This window comes from Schistocerca americana, chromosome 7 (assembly GCF_021461395.2).
Source record: "Schistocerca americana isolate TAMUIC-IGC-003095 chromosome 7, iqSchAmer2.1, whole genome shotgun sequence".
Lineage (NCBI taxonomy): Eukaryota > Metazoa > Arthropoda > Insecta > Orthoptera > Acrididae > Schistocerca > Schistocerca americana.
The window spans coordinates 298362908-298390153 of NC_060125.1; the positions used below are offsets into that span (position 1 = coordinate 298362908).

The window sequence follows — 27246 nt, forward strand, 5'->3', positions numbered from 1 at the left end:
ACTTCGCTTTCGTTTTGTTATCTTGAACTGCCACACCAGACTGGTGAACAACGAACTGGATGGCAGCCGTACACTCGCTTAACGATTTCAAGTACCACCAGAATTTTCTCGGGTTCTCTGCCATATCTTTTGCTAAGGTATGACTGTGGTACCGGTACTTATATAATTCGCGCATAGATCTTTTTACGCATTCACGAATCTCTACTAACCTTTGCTTGTCGTCATTTGTGCATTCTCTTTTGAACCGAGAGTGCTTCAGCCTCTGCTTCATCAGCATTTTCCGAATTTCGTTATTAAACCATGGTGGGTCTTTCCCATCCTTAATCCGCTTACTGGACACATTACTGTCCAGACCCCGATTTACAATCTGCTTAAACTTTGCACATGATTCCTCTGCGTCCAACTTACTTGAACTAAGTTATGTCAATTCACTGTCTAAGTGAGATGCCAGCAACTGATTATCTGCTTGAAAACGTTCTACTAGCCTTCTTGACCGATTTACTAACTTTCGTAACCACAGTTGCTATAATGACATCATGATCGCTAATCCTCCTTTCTATACTGATGTTGTCGATAAGGTCTGGCCTGTTTGTGGCTGCAAGGTCTTACGATATTTCCACTGCATGTGTGCTGCCGAACTAGCTGCTCAAGTCAGTTTTCAGAAAACGCTTTCAAAAGCATTTCGCAGGACTGTCTGTTTGTACCACCAGCAATGAACCCATAGACATCCGCCCTGTACTCGGTAGGTTAAAGTCACCTCCAACTACTATTCTGTGATCTGGGTCTTGATGCACTAATGACCGTAGACTTTCTTCGAATGACTCAAGTACTGCCACGGAGGAATCGCGTGGCCGGTAAAAACATCCAACAATTAACTTGGTTTCACCTACACCTTTTATACGGGACCAGATAACTTCTCTTTCACACTCAACTTTGACCTCAATAGAGACAATACTTTTGTCAGCTGCAGTGAACCCTCCCCCTCCTATGGTTTCTAATCTGTCCTCCCGATATAAGTTCCAAGACTTGCTAAATATCTCAGAGCTTTCCAATTCGAGTTTTAGCCAGCTCTCGGTCCCAAGAATTATTTGAGCGCGAGAACTTTCCTGGAGGGCAGTAAATTCGGGAGCTTTGTTACGAATACTTTGACAATGTTTAAATGGTTGATGTATATTTTGATGGATTTAATAAATCTAACATTTACAGACGTAGCTTAATGATGAATTTTTAACCACTTTTGATCAGCTTCGGCTTTTCTTCGAATATTATGCTCGTTATGAAAGTTCTCCTATAACTACAACGTGCTATTTGTCGTTGATAACAGGTGCATTTTTTCATTTGAGTGTTCTTAAGAAAACTACAATCTTCTTTAAACGTGTGTATATGTAACTTTATGTTTCACTCATAACACGATTCTGCAACGTATGTGTTAAACTCAACTAGTGTGCAAACATTTGCTCAACTGTAGAACTTGTTAGGCCACCTCGTAAAGCTTACAACGACATTTAGTTTCAGAAAATCGTAGTAGTACCATATACAAGCTTCCTGATGCCGCCATCTTACCTCACCAAACGTCAGACTCCCTATAAAAGGCCCATCTTTGCTTGTCTAGTAATGTATGTTTGTGGATATACCCCCACGAGCAGCTACAGACAAGCGTAACTAGATTCGCGAAGACTCATTTTTTACTGAAGCCTGATGTTTGGTGAGGTAAGTTGGCAGCGTCGGAAAGTTTGCGAACGGTACTACTACGATTTTCTGAAACGAAATGATGTTGTAAACTTTACGAAGTGATGCAACCAAATTTGCTGTTGAGACGTACGCCTACATCAGGCTACGTGTATACACTTTCAGAGCAGACTACATTTCGTAAGAACACTCAGATGAATAGATACTTGTCATAGACCACAAATAGCACTTTCTACTTACAGGAGCACTTTCATAATGACTATACTATTCGAAGAAAAGCCGAAGTTGATCAAAACTGATTTAAAACACATCACTAAGCTACATCTGCTAATACTACATTGATTAAACACCGTCAAATATACGTGACCTATTTAAACACTGCCGGTTTCAGATAAGACGAACTGCAATGTAAGTATTAATGCTTACATACAATACAAAAGCAAAAATACTTGAGATGTTTCTTGTTACGCTTGCATTGAGACATGCTCCTTTCCTTGTGTCTTCCGACTGCTGTACGGAAAATTACTGTCAAACATGATGCATGTATTTACCATTATGTCGAAACTCTAAAGGTAAAGAACTTATACCAGTTTATCCTCATTGATTACGAGTGTTTTATCAGTAATCAAACAGCTGTTTAAACGTCCTTTGCGCTCGCCGCCATATTACGATTCTACTGTGCTGGCTTCAGTGACACCAATGATACTGTATTCGGTATTGCCAGTCTAGTAATACGAGGTGCTATCCAAAATTTTTGGGACTGGTGCTGCCATCTTTCGAAAACCTTACCTTTGGACTATTGGTCACCATCACCCTCGAAGCAGTTCTCATCCGCACATACACACCATTCGCTTCTGCCACTGGTCAGACGTTTTCTGGAAGCCCTGTTTTTTGAGGGTGTTTATCACCGCCAGTGATGCTTCTTGAATCCTCTCTAGAGTGTCGAACCGACGGCCTTTCAAGTTGAGTTTCAGTTTTGGGAATAGCGCGAAGTGGAAATGTGCCAAATCTGGCGAGTACGGTGGGTGGGGTACACCCGCCATGTTGTTTTTCGCCAAAAAGGTCCTGGTGAGCAAGGACGTGTGACAGGGCGCGTTGTCGTGATGCAGCAGCCAGTTCCCTTGACGCCAAAGTACGGGGCGTCGTCGCCGCACGTTTTCACAGAGCTGTCGCAAAACGTCACAGTAGTACGTGGAATTTACTGTTTGGTTGGGCGGGACGAATTCTTTGTGCACAATTCCTTTGGTATCAAAGAAAACAATGATCGTGCTCTTCACTTTGTGCTTCAACCTGTCTCGCTTTTTCGGGTGTTGGAGAGCCCGGGCTCTTCCACTGGGACGATTGTTGCTTTGTCTCTGGGTTCAAATGGCTCTGAGCACTATGGGACTTAACTTCTGAGGTCATCAGTCCCCTAGAACTTAGAACTACTTAAACCTACTTAACCTAAGGACACCACACACACCCATGCCCGAGGCAGGATTCTAACCTGCGACCGTAGCGGTCGCGCGGCTCCAGACTGAAGCGCCTAGAACCGCTCGGCCACACCGGCCGGCTTTGTCTCTGGGTCATAATTGTAAATCCAGCTCACTTCGCCGGTGATAAACCATGACAGGAAGGTTGGATCATCAGATGCGGTCTGACGAATTACATACACACGCACTGTTCTGTTCGCGGATCCATCGTAAAATCGCCTCACACCAAACACAGAGTATTATGGAAATCACTGTGGTCGTGCAACATGTCCTCCCAGCTGAATGCCACTCTGCACACTGCCTCATCAGATATTCAGCTCTCACCACCTAGCGGTACAAAGATCTACTACTCCTACTTTCCAGATGGCACCACCAGTCCCGAAAATTTTGAATTCCACCTCGTATACGAAGGCAGTTCAATAAGTAATGCAACATATTTTATTTCTCGGCCAATTTTGGTTGAAAAAACCGGAAATTTCTTGTGGAATATTTTCAAACATTCCCGCTTCGTCTCCTGTAGTTTCATTGACTTCCGACAGGTGGCACCGCTGTACGGAGCTGTTAAAATGGCGTCTGTAACGGATGTGCGTTGCAAACAACGGGCAGTGATCGAGTTTCTTTTGGCGGAAAACCAGGGCATCTCAGATATTCATAGGCGCTTGCAGAATGTCTACGGTGATCTGGCAGTGGACAAAAGCACGATGAGTCGTTGGGCAAAGCGTGTGTCATCATCGCCACAAGGTCAAGCAAGACTGTCTGATCTCCCGCGTGTGGGCCGGCCGTGCACAGCTGTGACTCCTGCAATGGCGGAGCGCGCGAACACACTCGTTCGAGATGATCGACGGATCACCATCAAACAACTCAGTGCTCAACTTGACATCTCTGTTGGTAGTGCTGTCACAATTGTTCACCAGTTGGGATATTCAAAGGTTTGTTCCCACTGGGTCCCTCGTTGTCTAACTGAAGACCATAAAGAGCAAAGGAGAACCATCTGTGTGGAATTGCTTGCTCGTCATGTGGCTGAGGGTGACAATTTCTTGTCAAAGATTGTTACAGGCGATGAAACATGGGTTCATCACTTCGAACCTGAAACAAAACGGCAATCAAAGGAGTGGCGCCACACCCACTCCCCTACCAAGAAAAAGTTTAAAGCCATACCCTCAGCCAGTAAAGTCATGGTTACAGTCTTCTGGGACGCTGAAGGGGTTATTCTGTTCGATGTCCTACCCCATGGTCAAACGATCAACTCTGAAGTGTATTGTGCTACTCTTCAGAAATTGAAGAAACGACTTCAGCGTGTTCGTAGGCACAAAAATCTGAACGAACTTCTCCTTCTTCATGACAACGCAAGACCTCACAAAAGTCTTCGCACCCGAGAGGAGCTCAGAAAACTTCAGTGGACTGTTCTTCCTCATGCACCCTACAGCCCCGATCTCGCACCGTCGGATTTCCATACGTTTGGCCCAATGAAGGACGCAATCCGTGGGAGGCACTACGCGGATGATGAAGAAGTTATTGATGCAGTACGACGTTGGCTCCGACATCGACCAGTGGAATGGTACCGTGCAGGCATACAGGCCCTCATTTCAAGGTGGCGTAAGGCCGTAGCATTGAATGGAGATTACGTTGAAAAATAGTGTTGTGTAGCTAAAAGATTGGGGAATAACCTGGTGTATTTCAATGCTGAATAAAACAACCCCTGTTTCAGAAAACAAATGTGTTGCATTACTTATTGAACTGCCCTCGTATGTCTGTGCGAGCACCACAATGTCAGCAGCGAGGCTGTAGTGTAAGCTGAAGAGATTTACATTCACCACAGGGGTGCCAACATCCCGGAGCCTCTGGCGCGCGTTCTGGAGCCGGTGAGTGTGCGCCACCTGGACTGCGATGCAATGGGCGGCGTCGCCCCAGGGGCGGCTAGGCGCCTGGCCCGCCACGGCAGCACCGGCGGTGGCGACCCTGGCGTCGTGGGGCCGCTCGTCTGGCAGCTGCACTGCCGCCAGCTGCAGCAGCAACAGCAGCACCAGCACGGTGAGTACGCGCCTCACCAATATGGCGCAGACCTGTTGACGGGTAGCGTCTCTCTTTGATACGTTAGGAGACAACATTCCTGAAATGTCACCCATTCCAATCAGCTCCAGGTACCCAAAAACATGCGTGTTTTACATACTGCAAGAGGACTAACGAAGAAGTCATTTGTGCTTATTTCAGTGGCTGTCAATGTTGAACCGTATTTGTATTTTATAGACTTCAAAACACAATCTATTGCACTGCTAAGTACACCAAGCACGAACAAGTGGGTCTATGGAAAATCGTTAAGCAGATCTAAGGCTTATTTCCAGTCACTCGTTGACCAGACTTGTGTGGCAGTAGAAGAAGGGTAGAAGGACGAATCCTCAAAATTGAGACCAATATCCTTAACATCGGTTTGTTGCAGGATTCTCGAACATATTCTCAGTTCGAATATAATGAATTTCCTTGCGACAGTGAAGTTGCTGTCCATGCATCAGCACAGCTTTAGAAAGCATCGCTCCTGCGAAACACAACTCGCCCTTTTTCCACATGATATTTTGCGAACCATGGATGAAGGGTATCAGACGGATGCCATATTCTTTGACTTCCGGAAAGCGTTTGACTCGGTGCCCCACTGCAGACTCCTAACTAAGGTACGAGCATATGGGATTGGTTCCCAAGTATGTGAGTGGCTCGAAGGCTTCTTAAGTAATAGAACCCAGTAGTTGTTCTCGATGGTGAGTGTTCATCGGAGGTGAGGGTATCATCTGGAGTGCCCCAGGAAAGTGTGGTAGGTCTGCTGTTGTTTTCTATCTACATAAATGATCTTTTGGATAGGTTGGGTAGCAATGTGCGGCTGTTTGCTGATGATGCTGTGGTGTACGGGAAGGTGTCGTCGTTGAGTGACTGTAGGAGGATACAAGATGACTTGGACAGGATTTGTGATTGGTGTAAAGAATGGTAGCTAACTCTAAATATAGATAAATGTAAATTAATGCAGATGAATGGGAAAAAGAATCCCATAATGTTTGAATACTCCATTAGTAGTGTAGCGCCTGACACAGTCACGTCGATTAAATACACTCCTGGAAATTGAAATAAGAACACCGTGAATTCATTGTCCCAGGAAGGGGAAACTTTATTGACACATTCCTGGGGTCAGATACATCACATGATCACACTGACAGAACCACAGGCACATAGACACAGGCAACAGAGCATGCACAATGTCGGCACTAGTACAGTGTATATCCACCTTTCGCAGCAATGCAGGCTGCTATTCTCCCATGGAGACGATCGTAGAGATGCTGGATGTAGTCCTGTGGAACCGCTTGCCATGCCATTTCCACCTGGCGCCTCAGTTGGACCAGCGTTCGTGCTGGACGTGCAGACCGCGTGAGACGACGCTTCATCCAGTCCCAAACATGCTCAATGGGGGACAGATCCGGAGATCTTGCTGGCCAGGGTAGTTGACTTACACCTTCTAGAGCACGTTGGGTGGCACGGGATACATGCGGACGTGCATTGTCCTGTTGGATCAGCAAGTTCCCTTGCCGGTCTAGGAATGGTAGAATGATGGGTTCGATGACGGTTTGGATGTACCGTGCACTATTCAGTGTCCCCTCGACGATCACCAGTGGTGTACGGCCAGTGTAGGAGATCGCTCCCCACACCATGATGCCGGGTGTTGGCCCTGTGTGCCTTGGTCGTATGCAGTCCTGATTGTGGCGCTCACCTGCACGGCGCCAAACACGCATACGACCATCATTGGCACCAAGGCAGAAGCGACTCTCATCGCTGAAGACGACACGTCTCCATTCGTCCCTCCATTCACGCCTGTCGCGACACCACTGGAGGCGGGCTGCACGATGTTCGGGCGTGAGTGGAAGACGGCCTAACGGTGTGCGGGACCGTAGCCCACCTTCATGGAGACGGTTGCGAATGGTCCTCGCCGATACCCTAGGAGCAACAGTGTCCCTAATTTGCTGGGAAGTGGCGGTGCGGTACCCTACGGCACTGCGTAGGATCCTACGGTCTTGGCGTGCATCCGTGCGTCGCTGCGGTCTGGTCCCAGGTCGACGGGCACGTGCACCTTCCGCCGACCACTGGCGACAACATCGATGTACTTTGCCCTCACGCCCCACTTGTTGAGCAATTCGGCGGTACGTCCACCTGGCCTCCCGCACGCCCACTATACGCCCTCGCTCAAAGTCCGTCAACTGCACATACGGTTCACGTCCACGCTGTCGCGGCATGCTACCAGTGTTAAAGACTGCGATGGAGCTCCGTATGCCACGGCAAACTGGCTGACACTGACGGCGGCGGTGCACAAATGCCGCGCAGCTAGCGCCATTCGACGGCCAACACCGCGGTTCCTGGTGTGTCCGCTGTGCCGTGCGTGTGATCATTGCTTGTACAGCCCTCTCGCAGTGTCCGGAGCAAGTATGGTGGGTCTGACACACCGGTGTCAATGTGTTCTTTTTTCCATTTCCAGGAGTGTATTTGGGCGTAACATTGTAGAGCGATATGAAATGGGACAAGCATGTAATGGCAGTTGTGGGGTAGGCGGCTAGTCGTCTTCGGTTCATTGGTAGAATTTTGGGAAGATGTGGTTCATCTGTAAAGGAGACAGCTTATAAAACACTAATACGACATATTCTTGAGTACTGCTCGAGCGTTTGGGATCCGTATCAGGTCGGATTGAGGGAGGTAATAGAAGCAATTCAGAGGCGGGCAGCTAGATTTGTTACTGGTAGGTTTGATCATCACGCGAGTGTTACGGAAATGCTTCAGGAACTCCGGTGGGAGTCTCTAGAGGAAAGGAGGCGTTCTTTTCGTGAATCGCTACTGAGGAAATTTAGAGAACCAGCATTTGAGGCCGACTGCGGTACAGTTTTACTGCCGCCAACTTATATTTCGCGGAAAGACCACAAAGATAAGATAAGACAGATTAGGGCTCGTACAGAGGCATATAGGCAGTCATTTTTCCCTCGTTCTGTTTGGGAGTGGAACAAGGAGAGAAGATGCTAGTTGTGGTACGAGGTACCCTCCGCCACGCACTGTATGGTGGATTGCGGAGTATGTGTGTAGATGTAGATGTAGAAGGCAGCAAAAGAAAAACTGAAGTTTTAAATTTCACGTTTAAGACATCGTTGACACAGGAGAATCGATTAGCCATCGCACAGACTCCCGTGTGGACGACATAGTCATTAGACATCGCTGGCGTAGAGAAACAGCTGAAGGGCTTAAAAAAATATTAGTCGTGAGGTCTAGATGAAATACCACTTTGATTTTACAGAGTATTCTACCATTGGCCCCTCACTTAATTTGCATTTATCGGGAATCTCTCGCCCAGCGTAAAGTGCCAAGTGACCATAAAAAAGCGCTTGTGAATCCTGTATATTAGAAGGGTGAAACAAAAGACACGCAAAACCACAGACCAGTCTCATTAACATCGATTTGCTGCTGAATCCTTGAACATATTCTGAGTTAGAATTCATCAAAATTTCCTCGAGACTGTAAAACCTTCTGTCCACAAATGACCACAGCTTTAGAAAGCATCACTCTTGTGGAACTCAGCTTACCATTTTCACACATGATATACTGCAAAGTATGGATGAAGTGCAACAGGTAGATTCCATATTCCTACATTTCCTAAAACATATGATATGGGTGCTCCCATGCAGACTGTTAACAAAGGTGCAAGCATATGGAACGGGTTCCCAGATGTCTGAGCGCCTCGAAGGCTTCTTAAGTAACAGAAAACAGTATGTTGTACTCGATGCCAAGTGCTCGTAAGAAACGAGGGTATCGTCAGTTGTGCCCCAGGGGAAGTGTGATAGGACTGCTGTTGTTCTCTATATACGTAAATGATCTGGCGGGCAAGGTGGGCAGCAATCTGTGGTTGTTTGCTGATGATGCCGGGGTGTATGGTAATGTGTCGTCGTCTAGTGACTGAAGGAGGAAACACGATGACGTAGACACAATTTCTAGTTGCTGTGATGAATGGCAACTAAGGTTAATTGTAGAAAGCATTAGTATTGTCCTGCATGACACAATCACATATTTTAAATATCTGGGTGTAGCAGTGCAGAGTGATATGAAATGGACGGAGCATGTAAGGACTGTGGTAGAGAAGGCGAATTGTCGACATGAGTTTATTTGGAGAATTCTGGGGAAGTGTGGTTCATCTTAAAGGAGACAGCTTATAGGACACAAGACTGCACCACTCTTGACTACTGCTTGAGTGCTTAGGATCTGCACCATGTCAGATTGAGTGAAGATATCAAAGCAGTCTGGAGGTGGGCTGCTAGATTTGTTACCTGTAGATTTGAACAATATGCAAGTATTATGGACATGCCTTGGAACCCCAAATGGGAATCCCTGGAGGGAAGACAATGATCTTTTCGAGGAACACTGTTGAGAAAATTTAGAGAACCGAAATTTGAAGCTGACTGCAAAACTATGCTTCTGCTGCCAACATACATTTTGCGTCGGGACCACAAAGATAAGATATGAGAAATTAGGACTCCTATGGAGGCATATATAGACAATCATTTTTCCCCCTATTTGCAAGTGGAGCCGGAAAGGAAGTCACTATTAGTTGTGCAGGATACCCTCCGTCACGCGCCGTACGGTGGCTTGCATGGTATGTAAGTAGATGTAGATGTACGTCCGGGAAAAAAAAATGAACACCACAGTGAACATGATGTTCATGCCTTTTAACGGTTGCTAGACTTCCTTCCACTTGAATCTGTGTACAAATTACCAGTATTTGCACGCGACTTTGCACACAACTCTTAAAAATTTTCCAGAGTCAATTTATGTTGTGCCATTCACCAGGCATGGAGGCATTTAATTCCTACTGCTGTGCCGGGCTTTCTCTATACTAAAACTAATCAAACACACCATAGACAATCAATATTATTAATTGTGGATGATATAGGGTGCAAGACCTCGAAAGTACTGAAGTAGACTTTCGGTATCCAGTGGATGCAGCAGTCGCGAGTTCAGTTCCCTATGACCACATCAAATTTTTATTTCGCAAGGCAGGCCTAGATCTAGAACAGGATTCAGTCAGTTTCACTGAGCCCACTGAGACATGACTTGATTAAAGAAGTTGGTACAATCACAAGTAGCCTGCTGAAATTGCGTGACTTTCAATATTTCATCAGAGACTTGTTAGTATTTTATTATCCCATATTCTGATCAAAATACACTTTTATATCATGGTGCATAATCATCGTGGAAGGCAGTGTCTTTGTTTGGTAACACTGGATGCACCGCGTGATGTGGCTTATTGGATAAGGAGGACTGCAGTTCAAATCCTCATCCAGCCATCAAGATTTACGTTTTACAACAATAATGGAAATTCCATGCTGAAACGCTACTTAAAATAACGGAAAGGCAACCACTCATTGACAATGGACTGACGTGTGGTTCCGAGAAACACTTAACAAGAAACAGCACTCACACAAGCTTCTGAGCTCTTGCTCTTTTTCTAGCAAAAGTACACGAAGACACCAAAATAAATTATATCAGTCTCAGTGTGGGCACAGGAGTGTGTGTTTGTGTATCTGCATGGTTGTGTGTGTGAATGTGTGTACTTTTAGTAGATAAAATGCAAGAGCTCGAAAGCTAGTGTGAATATTGTTTCCCATGTCTGTTCCTATATTCCATGTACATGTCTGCTGTGGGTGAGTGGTTACCATTCAATTGTTTTATTTAAGATTTAAGTTTACTACTATTTCCCTAAATTTCATATGCCAAATGGTGTGATGGTTTCTTTGAAAAGAACATGAGCTACATATTCCCTTTTATGCACTTTTCCATTCTGAGCTACTCCTCCATCTCTCATCAGAAAGGAGGGTAGGTTCGAGTTTAATGTACCAACTACCTTATGTCACTGTAGGCCAAGATCTAGCGTATGTTGATGAAGATGAGGCAGTAATTTTGCTATGTTTTCATGCAAGGAAATTTTTATGTGTGAGCTCTGATTTCTGTTATTTTATTACAATGATGATTTCTCTCTATGTAGGTGGGTGCAAAGGAAATATTTTCACACTCTGTGGAGAAAGTTGGTGAATTAAACTTCATGAGGAGAACCTGCCATTACAAAAAAATTGCCACCCCAATTAATGTATCAACCATGGCACTCTCTCTCCTTTACTTCAAGATAACTGCCCTTCTTTGAACTTTTTTGATGTCCCCCTTCTATCCTATCTGATGCGCATCCCACATCATGCAACACTACTCCCCTAGAGGACAGACAGGCATAGTGCAAGCAGCCTCTTCAGCAGACCTGTTGCATTTTTTATGTGTCCTGCCAATAAATTACAGTCTTTGGTTTGCTTTACCCACAGTATTATCTATATTCTCATTCCAGTTTAAGTTAGTCATAATTGTTATCCCTAAACATTTAGCTGAATTTACAGCCTTTAGATTTGTGTAATTTATCATGTAACAGAAAATTAATGGATTCCTTTTAATAGTACATGAGTGACTTCGCGCTTTTCATTATTTAGAGGCAATTTCCACTTTTCGCACCATACAGATATGTAGGATAAAAACCACTTTGCAATTGCTTTTGATAGTCTGATGACTTTACAAGATGGTAAATGACAGAATGATCTGCAAACGATCTGAGAGAGCTGTTCAGATTGTTTCATAAATCATTTATGTAGATCAGGAACAGCAGAGGGCCTGTAATACTTTGTTGGTAAATGCCAGATATTACACTGTCCAGTCACATTAATGTGACCACCTATCAAAAGCCTGAACAACCACCTCTTGCAGCGAGGACTGCTGTGAGACATGCAGGGAGAGTGCCAAGGGATCAACAGAGATGTGGGGAGATGTCAACTCCAGTGCCATGGCCAGCTGCACTATGTTTCATGGTTGAATATCAATGGTGTGAACAGTGGTCCGTTTGAGCCACGCACATACATTGTGAGCTCTGTGGCATGTTGCATTGTGCTTCTGGTAGATGCCATTGTGCTGAGGAAAAACAAACTGCATGTGGGGGTGGACATGGTCCCCAAGGATAGATGCGTACATGTGTTGATCCATTGTGCCTTCCAGAATGATGAGATCACCCAGCGAATGCCAGGAAAAACATTCCCCAGACAATAAAACTCTCTTCTCTGAACTGGTTCTTTCTGCCAATTGATACAGAGTGTATGCTTTCAGATGTTTCATGCCGAACATGCCAATGGCCTTCTGTCATGTGAAAAGGCCACTTGTCGCCATTCACAGGACGTACAGTTTCAGTACTGTCATGCAAATTCCAGCCTTCATTGCAGATGGACAGCAGGCAGCGTGGGTGCAGGAACCAAGTTCCTGCTGCAGAGGCCCATGTGCAGCAACGTTCACTGAGCAGTCCTGCAGGAGACACTGTTGGTAGATGCTCGGTTTATCTGTGCAGTCAGTTGCTCAATGGTTGTATGCTCATTTGCCCATACACATCTCTGCAGCCATCATTCACCCCTGTTATCTGTGGCCCATGGTGCAATGTAGTTGCCTCTGTGCTAGTTTTGGGTAGTGCCATTATGCCACGTATGGAGTACTTTAACCAAGGCAGCGTGCCAACATTCTACAAACTTACCATTTTGGAAATGCTTCCACCCTTGGCTCGATTGAAAGTGATCATGCCCTGTTGAGCGTCAGATAAATCACTCCATTTCTTGTCCTCCATTGCCACTTGCCGCCTGTGAGTAGTTATTGCATGTTGACGTCGAATGTAGGCGGTGGTCTCATTAATGTGACTGGACCACGTATTTCTGTTTTACTTGATGACTTGCCATCAATTACTATGAACTATGGCCTTACTGACAGGAATCTAATCACACATCTGAGACGAAACTATAGCCGGGAAATTTAATTAGAAGTTGGTTATGATGAACAGTGTCAAAAGCCTTGTGGACATCTCAAAATATGAAATCACTTGGATATCCTCTGTCGATAGCACTAATTACTTAATGAAAGTAAAGAGTTAGATGTATTCCACAAGAATTATATTTCCTGAATCCGTGTTTGCTGTTTGTCAATAAATAGTTTTCTTCAAGGTAATTCATGGTGGTTGAAAACAGTATATGTGTTTGGGTTTTCTTGTGACATATGCAACTTCCTAGTGTTAGGTAGGGATCTTTCATAGAGTGAGTGATTGTGTAAGATTACTAAGTAAGGAGGTATTGTATCAGCATACTCTGAAAGGAACCTGACTAGTACACAGTCTGGTTCAAGGATATCTACTTGTACTCATGTTGGCAGCTGTTCTTGACTCAATTCCACAATTAACTAAAGGTAGTATAAGTACTGCACTGTAACAGATGCAAAAATCAAGGAACCAAAACTCATGAGAAAAATCAGAGAGAAACTGAAGCAGAGTCATTAAACATAACCAAAGATGCTACTAGATAGTCTGTCACAAACGCACAAAGATAGCTGACACTTTTCATGACATGTCTGAATGCTTGTGTCCCCACACCCCCTTCCTCTAGACTGGAGCCCTGGGGGATCAAAGGAAACTCATGCCAAATAATCCTGCCCAGTCCCATGTGGACCAGCACTGGTATCAGTGACTGAGGGGGTTCGTTGAGAGAAGTAGAGCGTGGTAGTCTGTGGGCATCTGTGGCAACTGACTCCATTGATGATGATGGCAGGAGGCAGGTGGGGCCATTGGAGTGGAGGCCTAACCAGCAGGGGAAGATCTAGATGCAGGCTTGGTCAACAGAGAAGCTGCTGTTGTGCAGTGTCATTTGACTGAAGCAGGTATGTTGGTTTTACTCATTTGATGGGAACCCTGTTTGGTTTGATGTTAATTAAGAGCATCATTGTGTGAGCATCGCTTTCTAAGACTGGAAAGGAGGCAATGTCAGGTGGTTGCAAGGGTGCTTTAATGGCATATGTATGGAGCCAGATGTAGCTAGAGTGAGCAAGGTCTTTATGAACAAAATGGTTGGGTTCGGTCTCTGCTGAAGCAGCCATAATTGTCATAGCTTCAGCCAGTGGGTAGACCTGTCAGTAGCGGTGAAAATATATTTGAATCCTTGCACTAGGAGTAGTGGCCTTCCAAAGTCTATGAAACATGAGAAAAACGGCATATCAGTTCTCAAAAAGAATTGAGAGGGTTGTGGACATGGTATCCGACTTCAGCCAACTGACAAGGTAAACAGGTTTTAACCCATAAATGACAACCATGTCATACCCTCAGACAAACATATCTGTCTGTTATCATCTGAATAGTTGTGTTGGCTCCAGAATGTGCAAGGCTGTGAATGGCGTCAAAAACCTGTCTCTACAACAGAAAGTTACAAAAGGTTGTGGTTGCCACTGAGAAACATCACACCAGGCAAGGAAGTTGCCCATAGGTAATTGTTTTCACTTCATTCCTGTCATTTGTTTCGTAAGGAACTCGTGTAAATCCTCAATAGTTTCCTGTGCCATAGCTAGCTGGATTAGATCAACTCTTGGTGAGAGTACATTGATTCTCGAGAAATAGTCAGCAACCACATTATCAGCTCCTTACGGGTGAAGGAAATCAGTAGTGAATTGCACAATGAGCTCCAGGTGGTAAAACTGTCAAGGAGTGAAGGAATAGAGAGGTTTATTAAATGCCAAAGAAATGGTTTTGTGTCTGTAAAGACACCTGATTGCCATGGGGGACTGAAAAGCGATTGTAGGTGAAGAATGGAGGAAGGAATTGTTGGCAAATATTGACTAGGAAGAAGAAATGAAAGAGGAGATCGAGTTATCAAGTTCTGCTGGAGGAACCAATTAGTTGTTGCAAACACATATTTCCAACATCACAAACGAATAAGATACACATGGAAGGCCCATGGAGACCTGAGGAGACAACAGATTGATTACATTCTAGTGAAAGCACATTTTAGGAATCAGATAAAAGATTGCAGGAGCTATCCATCTGCAGACATAGGCAGTGATCATAACCTGGTCCTGATGAAAAGTTCACTGAGATTCAAACATTTGAAGAAGAGGCCAGTAAAACTTAAATGGGAACTAGAAAAACTGAAAACTGAGGGACTGGCAAAGTGCTACGCTCATGAAACAGACAACCTAGCTAGGAATTTCCAACATGGTGGAGTAAATGAAGACTGGGATCAAATTAAATCTGGTATATACAAAGCAGCAGAAAAGATAGTTGGAAGAACTGAACCCAAAAACAAGAGGAAATGGATTACAGCAGATATTATTGAGCTTATAGAAAACAGGAGATTATACAAAAATATAACTGATGAACAAGGAAAGGCTGAATACAGAAGACTAAGGAATTTAGTTAATAGAGAAGATTGGAAAACAAAAGAAAATTTTCTTGAAGAAATGTGCAGAGAAGTGGAAGAAAATATGCAAAATGGAAGAACTGATTTAGCCTACAGAACAGCAAATCAATTTTTTAACAAACGTAAAACAACATTCTCGGGCACAGTAGAAAATAAAGGGGGGAAAATGCTGTTTGGTGAATACATGGTGAAGAGATGGAAAGAGTACATAGAGGAGTTGTATGCCGGAACACCTCTTACAGAGGAAGTAATAGGAAGGGAGGAGCAAATAGACGATGATGACAAGGGAGATGACATTCTGCAAGAAGAATTTGACAGAGCTCTAAAAGAACTATGGGACAAAAAAGCAATGGGTATTGATAACATCCCTGCAGAACTAATAAAGAATGCTGGTGACAGCATGATAATGATGCTGCTTAAACTTATTAGGTCCATCTATAACACAGGAGAGATATGACAGACTTTCAGAAGTGTATCATTGTTCCTATACCAAAGAAGGCAGCAGCTACAAAATGCGAACAGTACCGAACTCTAAGCCTAATATCACATGCATCAAAAATTCTCATAAAAATAGTTATGAAGAGAATTGAAGAGAAGGTGGAGGATATCCTGAGTGGAGATCAGTTTGGTTTCACAAGGGGATTGGGAACAAGAGAGGCAATTCTGGCAGCTAGACTCATTATCGAAAAGCAATTACAGAAAAATAAACCAACTTATATTGCCTTTGTAGACATGGAAAGGGCATTTGATAACGTTATTTGGCAAGAAATGTTCAGAGTACTGAGGAAAAGTGGAATAAAGTACAAAGACATCCGTGTGATACTCAGTTTCTATAAGAATGGTGGCAGTGATTAGGAACTGTCACCAAGAACAAGAAGCAAATATTAGAAAAGGGGTAAGGCAAGGATGTACTGTCTCTCCTCTTATATTCAATGCTTACATCCAGGAAGCTATAGACCAAGTTTGAGAAACTACTGAGGTTGGGATCAAAGTTAATGGGTAGAAGATAGATATGCTACATTATGCAGATGATATTGCTATAGTCACGGAGACAAAAGAGCAAAAGAAGATCTAGAGGAAGTCCTCAGAACAAAGGAAAAAATTCTATGCAATCAGTATGGAATGAGAATAAACAAGAAAAAGACTAAAGTGATGGTATGCAGTACAGGAGCAGAATATGAACCTCTGAGAATGAGAATTGGAAGAGAGGAGCTGAAAGTGATAGAGGAATTTACTTACCTTGGAAGCAAAATCACAAGAGATGGTAGAAGCTGGAAAGAAATTGCGACCAGAATACAAAAGGCCAAAATTGCATTTAATTGGAGAAGGAACTTACTCACCAGCAACAACATCAGTTTGAAAATAAGGAAACGTATCATGAAAGGTTTCGTTTGGAGTGTGGCCTTATACGGATGCGAAACTTGGACAATTGGAAGAGAAGAGAGAAGATGGCTAGAGGCCCTGGAGATGTGGTGCTATAGAAGGATGATGAAGATCAGCTGGAGAGACAAAGTAACAAATGAAGAGGTGCTTAGAAGACTACAGGAAACCAGATCTCAGTGGAGGCACATCCAAACAAGAAGAGACAAACTTGTAGGGCACATCCTACGACTCAAAAACATCATTGGAACAATAGCAGAAGGAGCTATTGAGGGAAGGAATTGGCGGGGGTGACCAAGGATGTCATACATGCAACAGATCATGAATGACGTTGGATGTAACACATACGTGGAAATGAAGAGGAAGGCAGGCAGATGAGAGGAATGGCGCTCTGCTGCAAACCAGCCTCAGGTTTGAACACTAAAAGAAGAAGAAAGAAGAAAAAGACAGTGAAATAGCATGGCTCAGCTTGTGGTTGGAAATGTATAATTACTTTGTAGACCACTAACATGTCATGGTGGTAGGCACCCTATTTAGTCTGTGTGTCAGACAACTTTCAGGAAAAAAATCGAGGGTCTGCCTTGAACCTTTTACCCTCTGTTGTGGCACCACCCCTATAGCAGTCTGACTAGCATTGGTGACCACAGCCAGTGATGTTGAAGACAGAGGGTGAACAAGACATTTTGCTCTTGCAACGAGGATTTGACTTTTTGGAAAGCAGGTGACTTTCAGGTGTACATGCAAGAGCGTGTTGTCCTCATGAAGTGATGCTTGAAAGCACTGCTGTGAGTGGTGCTTGGACTGCTCATGTGAGGTGGCACCTGTAGAAATTAATGGCACCTAGGAAATGCCACAATTGCTGATATGTTTCAGGAAGGGGAATCAACTAAAGCAAGTCAACTTTAGAGTGTAAGGACTTAATACCTTCAATATTTACTTGATGTCCCAAAGAGTTCACTGCATGTCTGTGAAGCACACACTTCACACTTGTTGCTCTTTAATTTCACCCCATAATCAGAAAGTCTTTCAAAAATAGCCCATAGATGAATTTTGCACTCAGAACTAGATGCAGAAAATATCAACATGTTGCCAATGTAGGCAAAGCAGAAATTCCAGCCACAGAGGACCTAGTGAGTGAAATATTGTGCTGTTTGCATGGCATTCTTAAGGCTGAATGGTATCCACACATATTCAAAAAGGCCACAAGGTGTGATTATTTCTGCCATTTGCACATCCACTGATGCTAATGGAATTTGATGATAAGCCTTCTGGAAGTCACTGACACTAAATATTTGAGTGCCCACAAGAGCTACCATAAGACCATGTAAGTGGGGAACAGGATAGCAGCCCATATGGTGCATGTATTTAGGGTGTGATAGTCCCCACACACACACACCATGGACTGTCGTTGTTTTGAACTTCATGTAGAGGAGACACCCAAGGGCTTTCAGAACATCTGATAACCCCCAGAGCCAGAAATCCTTCAAATTCTTTATTTACAGCAGCATACTTACCAGGAGCTAACTGATGGGCCTTGTAAGTATCTGGCAACCTTGGCATAGTGGGAATATGACATGCTGTTTTATGTTGTACTTGGAATTGTGATGTGGATTGGCATTTTGTTGCATAAAGTGTTTTACCAATAGTGACACCATCTCTGAGCACATAGGTGTCCTTGAGACATAGAATGTTTGGTGGCACTAGCGTGTAAGAATTCAATGTCTGCAAGGACGTGTATTTTCTATTCTTCCATTATTGTAACTTTTGAAATTAGATTAGATAGGGTAAGGAGTTCCTTTAACAGTGGTGTTTTTGCACTTGCCACTGAACAACTGAAGTTCTTTTGGGTGAGAGTGCAGTTATTGGCGACATGGAAGCTTGTTGTAGAGTTATTGCAAGACTATGTATGATTTCATTGTTCAAGTGAAATGTAGCCTTCCATATGGACACAGTTATAACAGCGGATATAATCCATCTGAGTATGGGTTCAGTGACATAAGAGGTTCGGAAAGTCCCTCAAAAATTCTGTGAGAATCCCAAATTCGCAACTACATCTTGGTGACCAAATGTGGGCCATGATTTTATGGATTAACAGTTTTCCTTATGTTGCAGGGAGGACACTGATGTCTGAGCCTGTGTCAGTTTAATGAAACAGCTTGTTATACATGTCCTCACAGCCCATGTGATGTAGGAATGCTGTGAAGAATAGACTGCCTGTCAGCTGTGTTTGAGACAGTTAGGTTGCCAGTACGAAGAACTATGTTTTTACCATGTGGTGGAGTATGAGCAGAGGCAGAGTCATTTATAGTGGTGGGTAGGCACTGCTGAGTGGAGCGATCAGTTGTGCTTAATTTCAGTCACTGTCTCCATTTTAGTAATTGCATGGCAGTGTGCATTTACATTCCAGTTGTCTGAAGCGTGGATGATATGAACACAGTTTTGTGCACTGGCTGACATTACCTCATACGCCACATTGTCTGGTAGGTTGAGTGCTGCTGGGATTGGCTCACGCTCCTCGGAATTGCCACTGGATAACACTGAAGCTGCATTGTAGCACTCACTAGTTTTGCAAGTGGAAACTGCTGCTCCTTTGCGGTAGTGGCCGTAACCTTACCCACGATGTCACGTTGTCCATATATAGGCTCACTTGCATCATTTTGTAATAGAACATGACAATTTGATCTGCAGTCAGTAACTGCAGGTTAGTACGTAATGGAAATCAGTGCACTTTTCACCACAAAATGTAAATGGCTCACCCAAATCTGTTTGAATGTTGAATTAGAAACCTCAGTTGTGGAAACCAGTGCTCTCAGGTGATACCAAAAAATGGAAGGAACATTGTCATCAGTAGTTTCAGTTTGCAGTACTTGTTGAATGTAGATGTTCATAGGTTTGCACCCTCAGTGAAGCACACTGTTCTTGATGTGTGTATATTTACCCCCAAGAGCTGTCGCGGTAGGTGCAGCAGTGCAATTAATTTGCTAAGCGACCTGGGAGGTGCAAAGCAGCATGGTGTTGAACTGTCAGTGAGCTGCTTAAAACATGGAGTGCCCAGCACTTGTCCAGAAATTAACATTGGTTGTAGAATAGTCTGCAGGTCTTCTAAAACACACGGCAACTATCCATGTAGTTGGCTAAGTGATTTCACTTTTGATTTGCTTATCACCTCCCATGGTAGGAGTCATCATTTGTGGGTACTATGATCCATAACTGAATAAATACACTGCAAGTACTATACATTTTATTACTGTATCAAAAATAAAGGAGTAAAAACCCAGGAGAAAAAAATGGAGAGAAACTGAATCAATGTTGTTAAACATAACCACAGCTGCTTTTAGGCAGCTTGCCACATGGCACAAAGATAGTCCACACTTCTGATTACATGTTCAGATGTTTGCATCATCGCACATTATTTGCATAACCATATCTTTTTCATTGGTGAATTGAAAGAAGGAAGAGCCACTAGTTGTACTGTAGTTTCTTCCAACAATGTGAATTAGAACTAACTATGTGCTTGGAATTTCCATCAAAGTCAAGATCATAAATCTTTAGTTTCTTGAGGAAAGCTTGTGAAATACTTTTCCTGTTAGTCTCCCTGATTCAGACTCACTCTAGTGATGACTGAGCAAAATGTGCAACTTTACCATTGTACTATCAAGTTCATCATTACTTACTTATCTTTCATATTTTTACCTAGTACATTAATGGAAATATTATCTGACAATTGTACCTATGAAAGACACTCCCACAATGTGCCTCCTCAGGACAGATTAGTAGTGAATTGGGTGTATGCTGTTTGAGGAGATTGTTGGCTAATATTTAAGACTTGCATTTAGGAGACATGTGATTCACAACCAAGTTCAGCTACTCTCTTAGTTTTCAATAGTTGCCCTGAGTTAGTGCACTCAAATTCCAACAAAATTCCTTAACATCGGCATGTTCACTTCCCTTCCCCATTCTGAGACAAAGTCATATAATCAGAACTGAAGTTTCATCATATCATGAACATGCAATTTGCTTCATAAACATTCATTGGTGGAATTATATGCGATTCACAAGAATATCATCTGTGGTGAATTTTTGCAATTTTTGGCAACAGAATTTATGTCTTTTTATTGTTGCTATTGTTTGTTGGTTTAATTCACCTTACACAGATGCTGCAGTCAGTATCATCTTCTCATTGATTTTTTCACATTCCACCCATTGTTACTCTGGGCATATTGGAGTTCATAATCCATTCAACACATTCAATTGTTTATTTTACATACTCTGTGTCCTCTCCTTCATAACATGGGACATCCTACAACTCCCCATCCTTTCCTCTACTTTGCCTTTACCTTCCCATTTTCTTACACAAATAACCTGGTGGTCAGATAATACAGTTTTCTGCATTTCATCACTTCTCCTGTATTGAGTCAGCCAGTTGTTCTGAATGGCTCACATGCTTTTAATGGGAAATGCCACATTAGACAACTTATTGATCATAATTTTTGTCGGTTCACCTTTATTTCTACTCCAGCATAGGCACTTTTAGCCCACTGTTGCATAGCTACATGAATGATGATCCAAACGCACATATTTGAAGACACCAATGCCACATATTGACACTGTAAATTTCAGTGATATGGTATTGTCAGTTCATTTCTGACAGATGTTGCAGCCTTCACAGACAGCATTGTGCTGTATTAATTTTGATTACACGCTGTCTGCAGTTGCACAGTTTTTCTGCTGGGTGTGCATTTTGTTCTTAATTTATCTTTGTTTTGCGATGGGTGCATGTTTTTAAAGGTGAAATGGAGGTCACGCTTGCTTGAAATTAACATACCACTAAAGTCAAACTTATCTTGTTTCGAGCATCATAGCTTCCCAGATTACGTGGAACACCACAGACTCTGGAAAGGTAATCACTTAGATTCACATTCACATTCCAGGGGGCACAGAAGAAAATACAGATACAGAAGAAATTCCTGAAGAAATAACACAGCCAGAGGCAACAGGTTCAAATGTAGGTCATATGAGGCGTCGTTTCCATGAGCTGTTGGATGATGCTTTTAGCCTCTTTGGAAGTCGCAGTGAAAGTCCTGGACTGGAAGATGGAACCAGCAGCCCTCCTATGTTGCACAGAGTCCATTCAGCAATTGTCAGGTGAGGATAGCAATCAAATTTGTTTCACTGAAAGCTTAATGCACCTACTAAATCACACTAGCTTACCACAGAAAGCACTATTGCTACCCATTTGTCTGCAAAAACCTGTGAGACAAAACGGTACAGAAAGTGGATGCATGCAAATATGTAAGTACAAAGCAAAATGTATATGACTTGTGACAGAAAAGTTATGAGACTGTTTCAGCATAACTTTTTTATTCATTATCATAGTATACTGCACTGTTGTCTTCTTGCATGAATGGTACACTTGATCTCATCTCAATCTTTCCAGAAAAAGACTTCATTCAACTTCATTTAAAATATTTCAGTGTTGCTAATAATCTTGAAATCTCAACAATTTAAATAATTTTTTCTCTCATGGGAAAAGCAGGTAAATTTATAAAGGTCCTAAAAGAGGCCAAACAATTCATATAAAGAGAGCAATGTAAAGTACAAAATACGGACTCTAGTTTGAAATGCAAAACAAAAGTCATAAAATTATTGAATATAAGAATAACAGTTAACATCTTATGCAGCTGCTTTGCAACAGATGATCTGAGTTCGGTTTGCCAGAATTTCTTCCATGTTCTATCATTCTTTCACATAAAAATAAAGTCAATAAGAAATAAACTGCCACAGTTAGAACATCACAATGTAACTCTTTGAAAAATTTTGTGTCCCAACCATTTTAAAGATGTACATGAATAACATTCGCAGTTGTGAGTTTACCTGTTCCAGGGCCAAGGGTGGAATCAGCTCTGGTTATTTGCTATCAGAATTGGTTTTAGTTTTTATGTTTTAACCTGTGACATTTTTTTGTCTACAGAAATCATTGGTTGGTCAAGAAGCCATTCAGAAAGTTACTTTTCATTATTACTGAACACAGTACATGAATCATTCTTCAGGATACAAGATCTCATCTTGCCAGGTCAACTGCCTTCCACTGTATGATATTTACACAGCAATCTGATTTTTCAGGATTGCCAAACAGCATGGTTGGTGGAATCATGAAAGTTTTCACTACATCCTTTCTTCACTGCATATTCTGAGGGGTCAGTTACCTGATTCTTTTCTACAGGATTCAAATATTTATGCATCTTTGAAGTCATTTTTGCAGCTGATGTATGTACTGTAGTATGTTATGAATGGGTCAAGAAGAGTTGAATGATGAAATTTGCTAAAACAGTCTGAATTACTGAATGTTAGATAATAGAGTTTCTGTTGGCACTCTGTAGTGACAATCAAATTTCAATGATTTTTTGAAGTTTTTTCAAGGATCTGGTCAACTACTTCAGTTTTACCAATAAATCTGATTTTTTGAGGTCTGATTGAGCAAGAGCTGATTTTTTGTATGTGGGGCAGTGGTTTCTAGAACCAACAGTACTGGATGACATGATCCTTATCAGTTCTTCAGAACTGAATTGTGTATTATTTTCTGCAGTGTAGTTGGTCTATTTACTGTTACAGTTTACTATAGTGGACAACGAGTTCTGTCATAAAAACATTGTTCCTCATGTCACTTTTCTCTGGTAGCAGCAGTTTTCTCCAAATCAAGTGCTCCTGATTCACGCTGGACACAGTAACAAATTAACAGTTCAGTGCCTGTATGACCTTGAAGATGGAGTGTCCTATACATCCACAATATGGTGACTATGATGAAATATAACTGTGTTGGAGATTTAATATACAGAGCTTTATCAGGTATCTTCTGGGACAATCTTCTTAAAAACTGAACACTACCCACTAAGGAACTGTTCAAATTTAAGTTATCTTCTACTGAGAGAAAAAAAATGTTAAAATTGTCTGAAATTTTGAGGGCTATAAGAGGCCAGCTCTTATTTACATTTAATGCAGTTTCCTAATTGCTTTCATTTGTTTTGCCAGTCACATTTTAAGATATGTCACAGATAGTGATTATCTCACTGTTACAAAAACTTTTGAACACTTTTCTTAGAATTTTATAACCAAATTTGTAATGTAATTTCAGCAGTACTCTTTGATTTTAAGTGTGGTTTTCTTCTAGCTTTGCATTACACTCTGATGCCACTTACAACACAAGATTTAAGAGGATTTAATCTACTTACATGGATATTAGTATCCTAAAACAACAGATTTCATGTGGCTCTTCAAACTTTCCTGGTGGATGTGTTGTAAATAGTCTTCTTCTCAGTCAAACCTAGCCACCAGCAAGGTTGAACGACCTGAAGATGTCGGACAGTTGCTCCAAGGAAATATTGTGGAATTTGCGCTATGGGATCCGGCAGCAGAATCATGAAGACTATTTACAACAGATTTCATATTAGTCAATGATTATGTATTTTTGACTTTTTGCTGTTGTTTATGTCATGCACTGATATTAGAAGCTAGTAGTTGAGGCTGTAAACTATATTAAACTATGATTCTGAAATGTGGATATATCTAAAAAATATTGTCAGTATCAGTGAAGCTGATTCTCACAACATTGTTGTGGGTTTCTGAGGGGAATTAGATTATACAAAATATAAAAAGAACTTGAATAATTATCATTGAGGAAATAATAATTAAAATCAGTATAACAAATTTCAGTTTAGAAGTGAAAGAGCTTATAAAAGTAGCAAGACTTTTGTTGGGGCTATAACTATTACCTTTCCATAAATTTCTATTTTTAAAGCTGAAATTCCAAATACTGGTCACCGTATTGCCTAAGAAAACAATTTTTTATTTATACAGGGAGTCACAGGAGGAACAGTCAATATTCAAGTTTATGACAGGAATTATCATTTGAAGCAAAAATGTCTAGTAAACATGGTTTCCGAAATGGATATCCTAAGAGCCTGAACACTTCTTCATCTTTGATACTATGAAACAGATCTCTTCTACTGCAGGCTCTTTGCTTCACATATTTTGAGAGGTGGTAGTATGGACCAAAATAAGAAAAAAATGTCTGGTAAACTTCAGCTTTAAAATACTCACCTTAAGAGCTATGAGAACTTGTTCGTCTTTGTTGCTCTGAAACACATCTCGTCTACAAAACAAGTGTTCACAGCCCTTCAGGCATGCATTTCAGAACCCTTGTTTACTAGAAAAGTTTTTCTTACTTTGGTCCACACAACCTCCTTCCAAAATATGGAAAGCAAAGAGCTTGTATTAGAAGACATTTGTTTCACAGTATGAAAGATGAAGAAATGGTTGTATCTCTTAAGGTATATATTTTAGGGCCCTTGTTTAGTAGATGTTTTTGCTCCAAATGATCATTCCTGTCATATCCCTGAATACTGACAATTCTTCCTGGGACACCTTTCTCAATTCAATTCAATTTCTTTATCCACAGATTAACAATATATGTTGTATGGATGTAGGTAATACATAGCTATGGCTAGTTACAATAAAATTTCTTATTTTTAAGTTTTTTGCACCCTTACATAAAAATACAATCTTCGTACACCATTATACGTAAATAATTTTATTTTTTAACATTCAGCTATTCTTCAGTGTCATAAAAGCTATGCATTATTAAAAATTATTTTAGCTCTACTCTGAATTTATGAAATTCTTTAATTTCGTTTATTGTATCAGGCAATGTACAAAAAACATATTGTTGGTTGATAATGTACACTTTCTGGTAAAGAGCTTTTCTGTGGTTGTCTCTGTGAAAGTGTCTCTGTTTCCTATTGTTTAATTATGAACTTGATTTTCAGAGCTGAAAATTCCTGATGAGTTTTCAGAAAGCACATTCATTTATACATGTGTCAGCCAGGAGTGTCATCATTTCCCCACATGACTCTCTACACTGAACTTCTCTCATTACTTTAACAAACTTTTTTTTGAAGTTTGAAAGTTTGTCTTGCCGTACTTGTATTTCCCCAGAAGATCACACTATATCTAAGAAAGCTGTTCACTTAAGCATAATAAGCACACAACAGTGATTCAACACTGCAGCAGTCCCAAAGGATTCTTAGCACATGACAGCATTTACTTAGTGTTTTGTTCAGAAATTCTAGATGCTTCTTTCATCCCAAGTGATCATCCACCCACATGCCTAGACATTTTGTGGATGGAGCTTACGCGATAACATAGTTACCTAACTCAGCTTTTATGCTGCTTCTAGCTTAATTTCTAATATTACAGAAATTTATCCATATTGTCTTTTCCTTATTATTATGGCCAAAGCATTAACCCTAAACCATTTTCCTGCCTTATCTATTGTCTTAGAGACATTCTGCTGTAGGTCATCCTCCATATATTCTTTCATGAAAATGTCCATGTTGTTGGCAAACATCACTGTGTTTGCAGCACTCTGATGGTTTGGCAAATCATTTATATATACCAGGAACAACAGAGAGCCTAATACAGAGCCCTCACACACTCCATATCTAGTATTTTGTAAGCTGCAAGGTGTTCCTTGCCTATGTAACATATTTGTACTCTCTGTTGTCTATCAGATTTAAACCATTTGAAAGCCATTACTTAAATCCCATAACAATGTAATTTCATAAGCAGTAAATCGTGGCTGATTAGGTTAGATGCTTTGGATAAATCCAAGAATATCCCACAGCTTAGTTCACTCCTATCCAAGACTGCTGTTGCCATTGATTTGTTCTTCCTACACCCATTTTGAGCACTGGTGAGTCTTTTATTTTTATTCAGGAGATTGCCTAGCCCTTCATTCATTACTCTTTCTAATACTTTATAAAAACCTGTCTATTGTGACACTGGTCTATAATTGTTTTTAAGTCAACTCTACTATTCTTTTTGTAGAGTGGCTTTATAATGGATAACTTTAGTTTTGATGGAAACACCTCTGTCCTGAAAGAAGTATTAATAATGTTAGCTAGCTGACCTAAGCTGAAACAAGGCCCCGGGGGTAGACAACACTCCATTAGAACTACTGATAGCTTTGGGAGAGCCAGCCCTGACAAAACTCTACCATCTGGTGAGCAAGATGTATGAGACAGGCAAAATACCCTCAGACTTCAAGAAGAAGGTAATAATTCCAATCCCAAAGAAAGCAGGTGTTGGCAGATATGAAAATTACTGAACTATCAGTTTAATAAGCCATGGCTGCAAAATACTAACATGAATTCTTTACATATGAATGGAAAAACTGGTAGAAGCCGACCTTGGCGAAGATCAGTTTGGATTCCGTAGAAATTTTGGAACACATGAGACAATACTGACCCTGTGACTTATCTTAGAAAATAGATTAAGGAAAGGCAAACCTACGTTTCTAGCATTTGTACACTTAGAGAAAGCTTTTGACAATGTTGAAT

At 41.7% G+C, this 27246-nt stretch overlaps 1 protein-coding gene across 1 annotated transcript in view; it reads left to right on the forward strand.

The window, feature by feature from the left end:
• Positions 1-27246, forward strand: part of LOC124622891 — a 176480-nt gene that overhangs the window by 142967 nt on the left and 6267 nt on the right. The window contains exons 8-9 of the mRNA XM_047148680.1: positions 4981-5192; positions 21784-21997. Coding sequence (XP_047004636.1) covers positions 4981-5192; positions 21784-21997 — 426 coding nt within the window. The remainder of the gene's footprint in view (positions 1-4980; positions 5193-21783; positions 21998-27246) is intronic.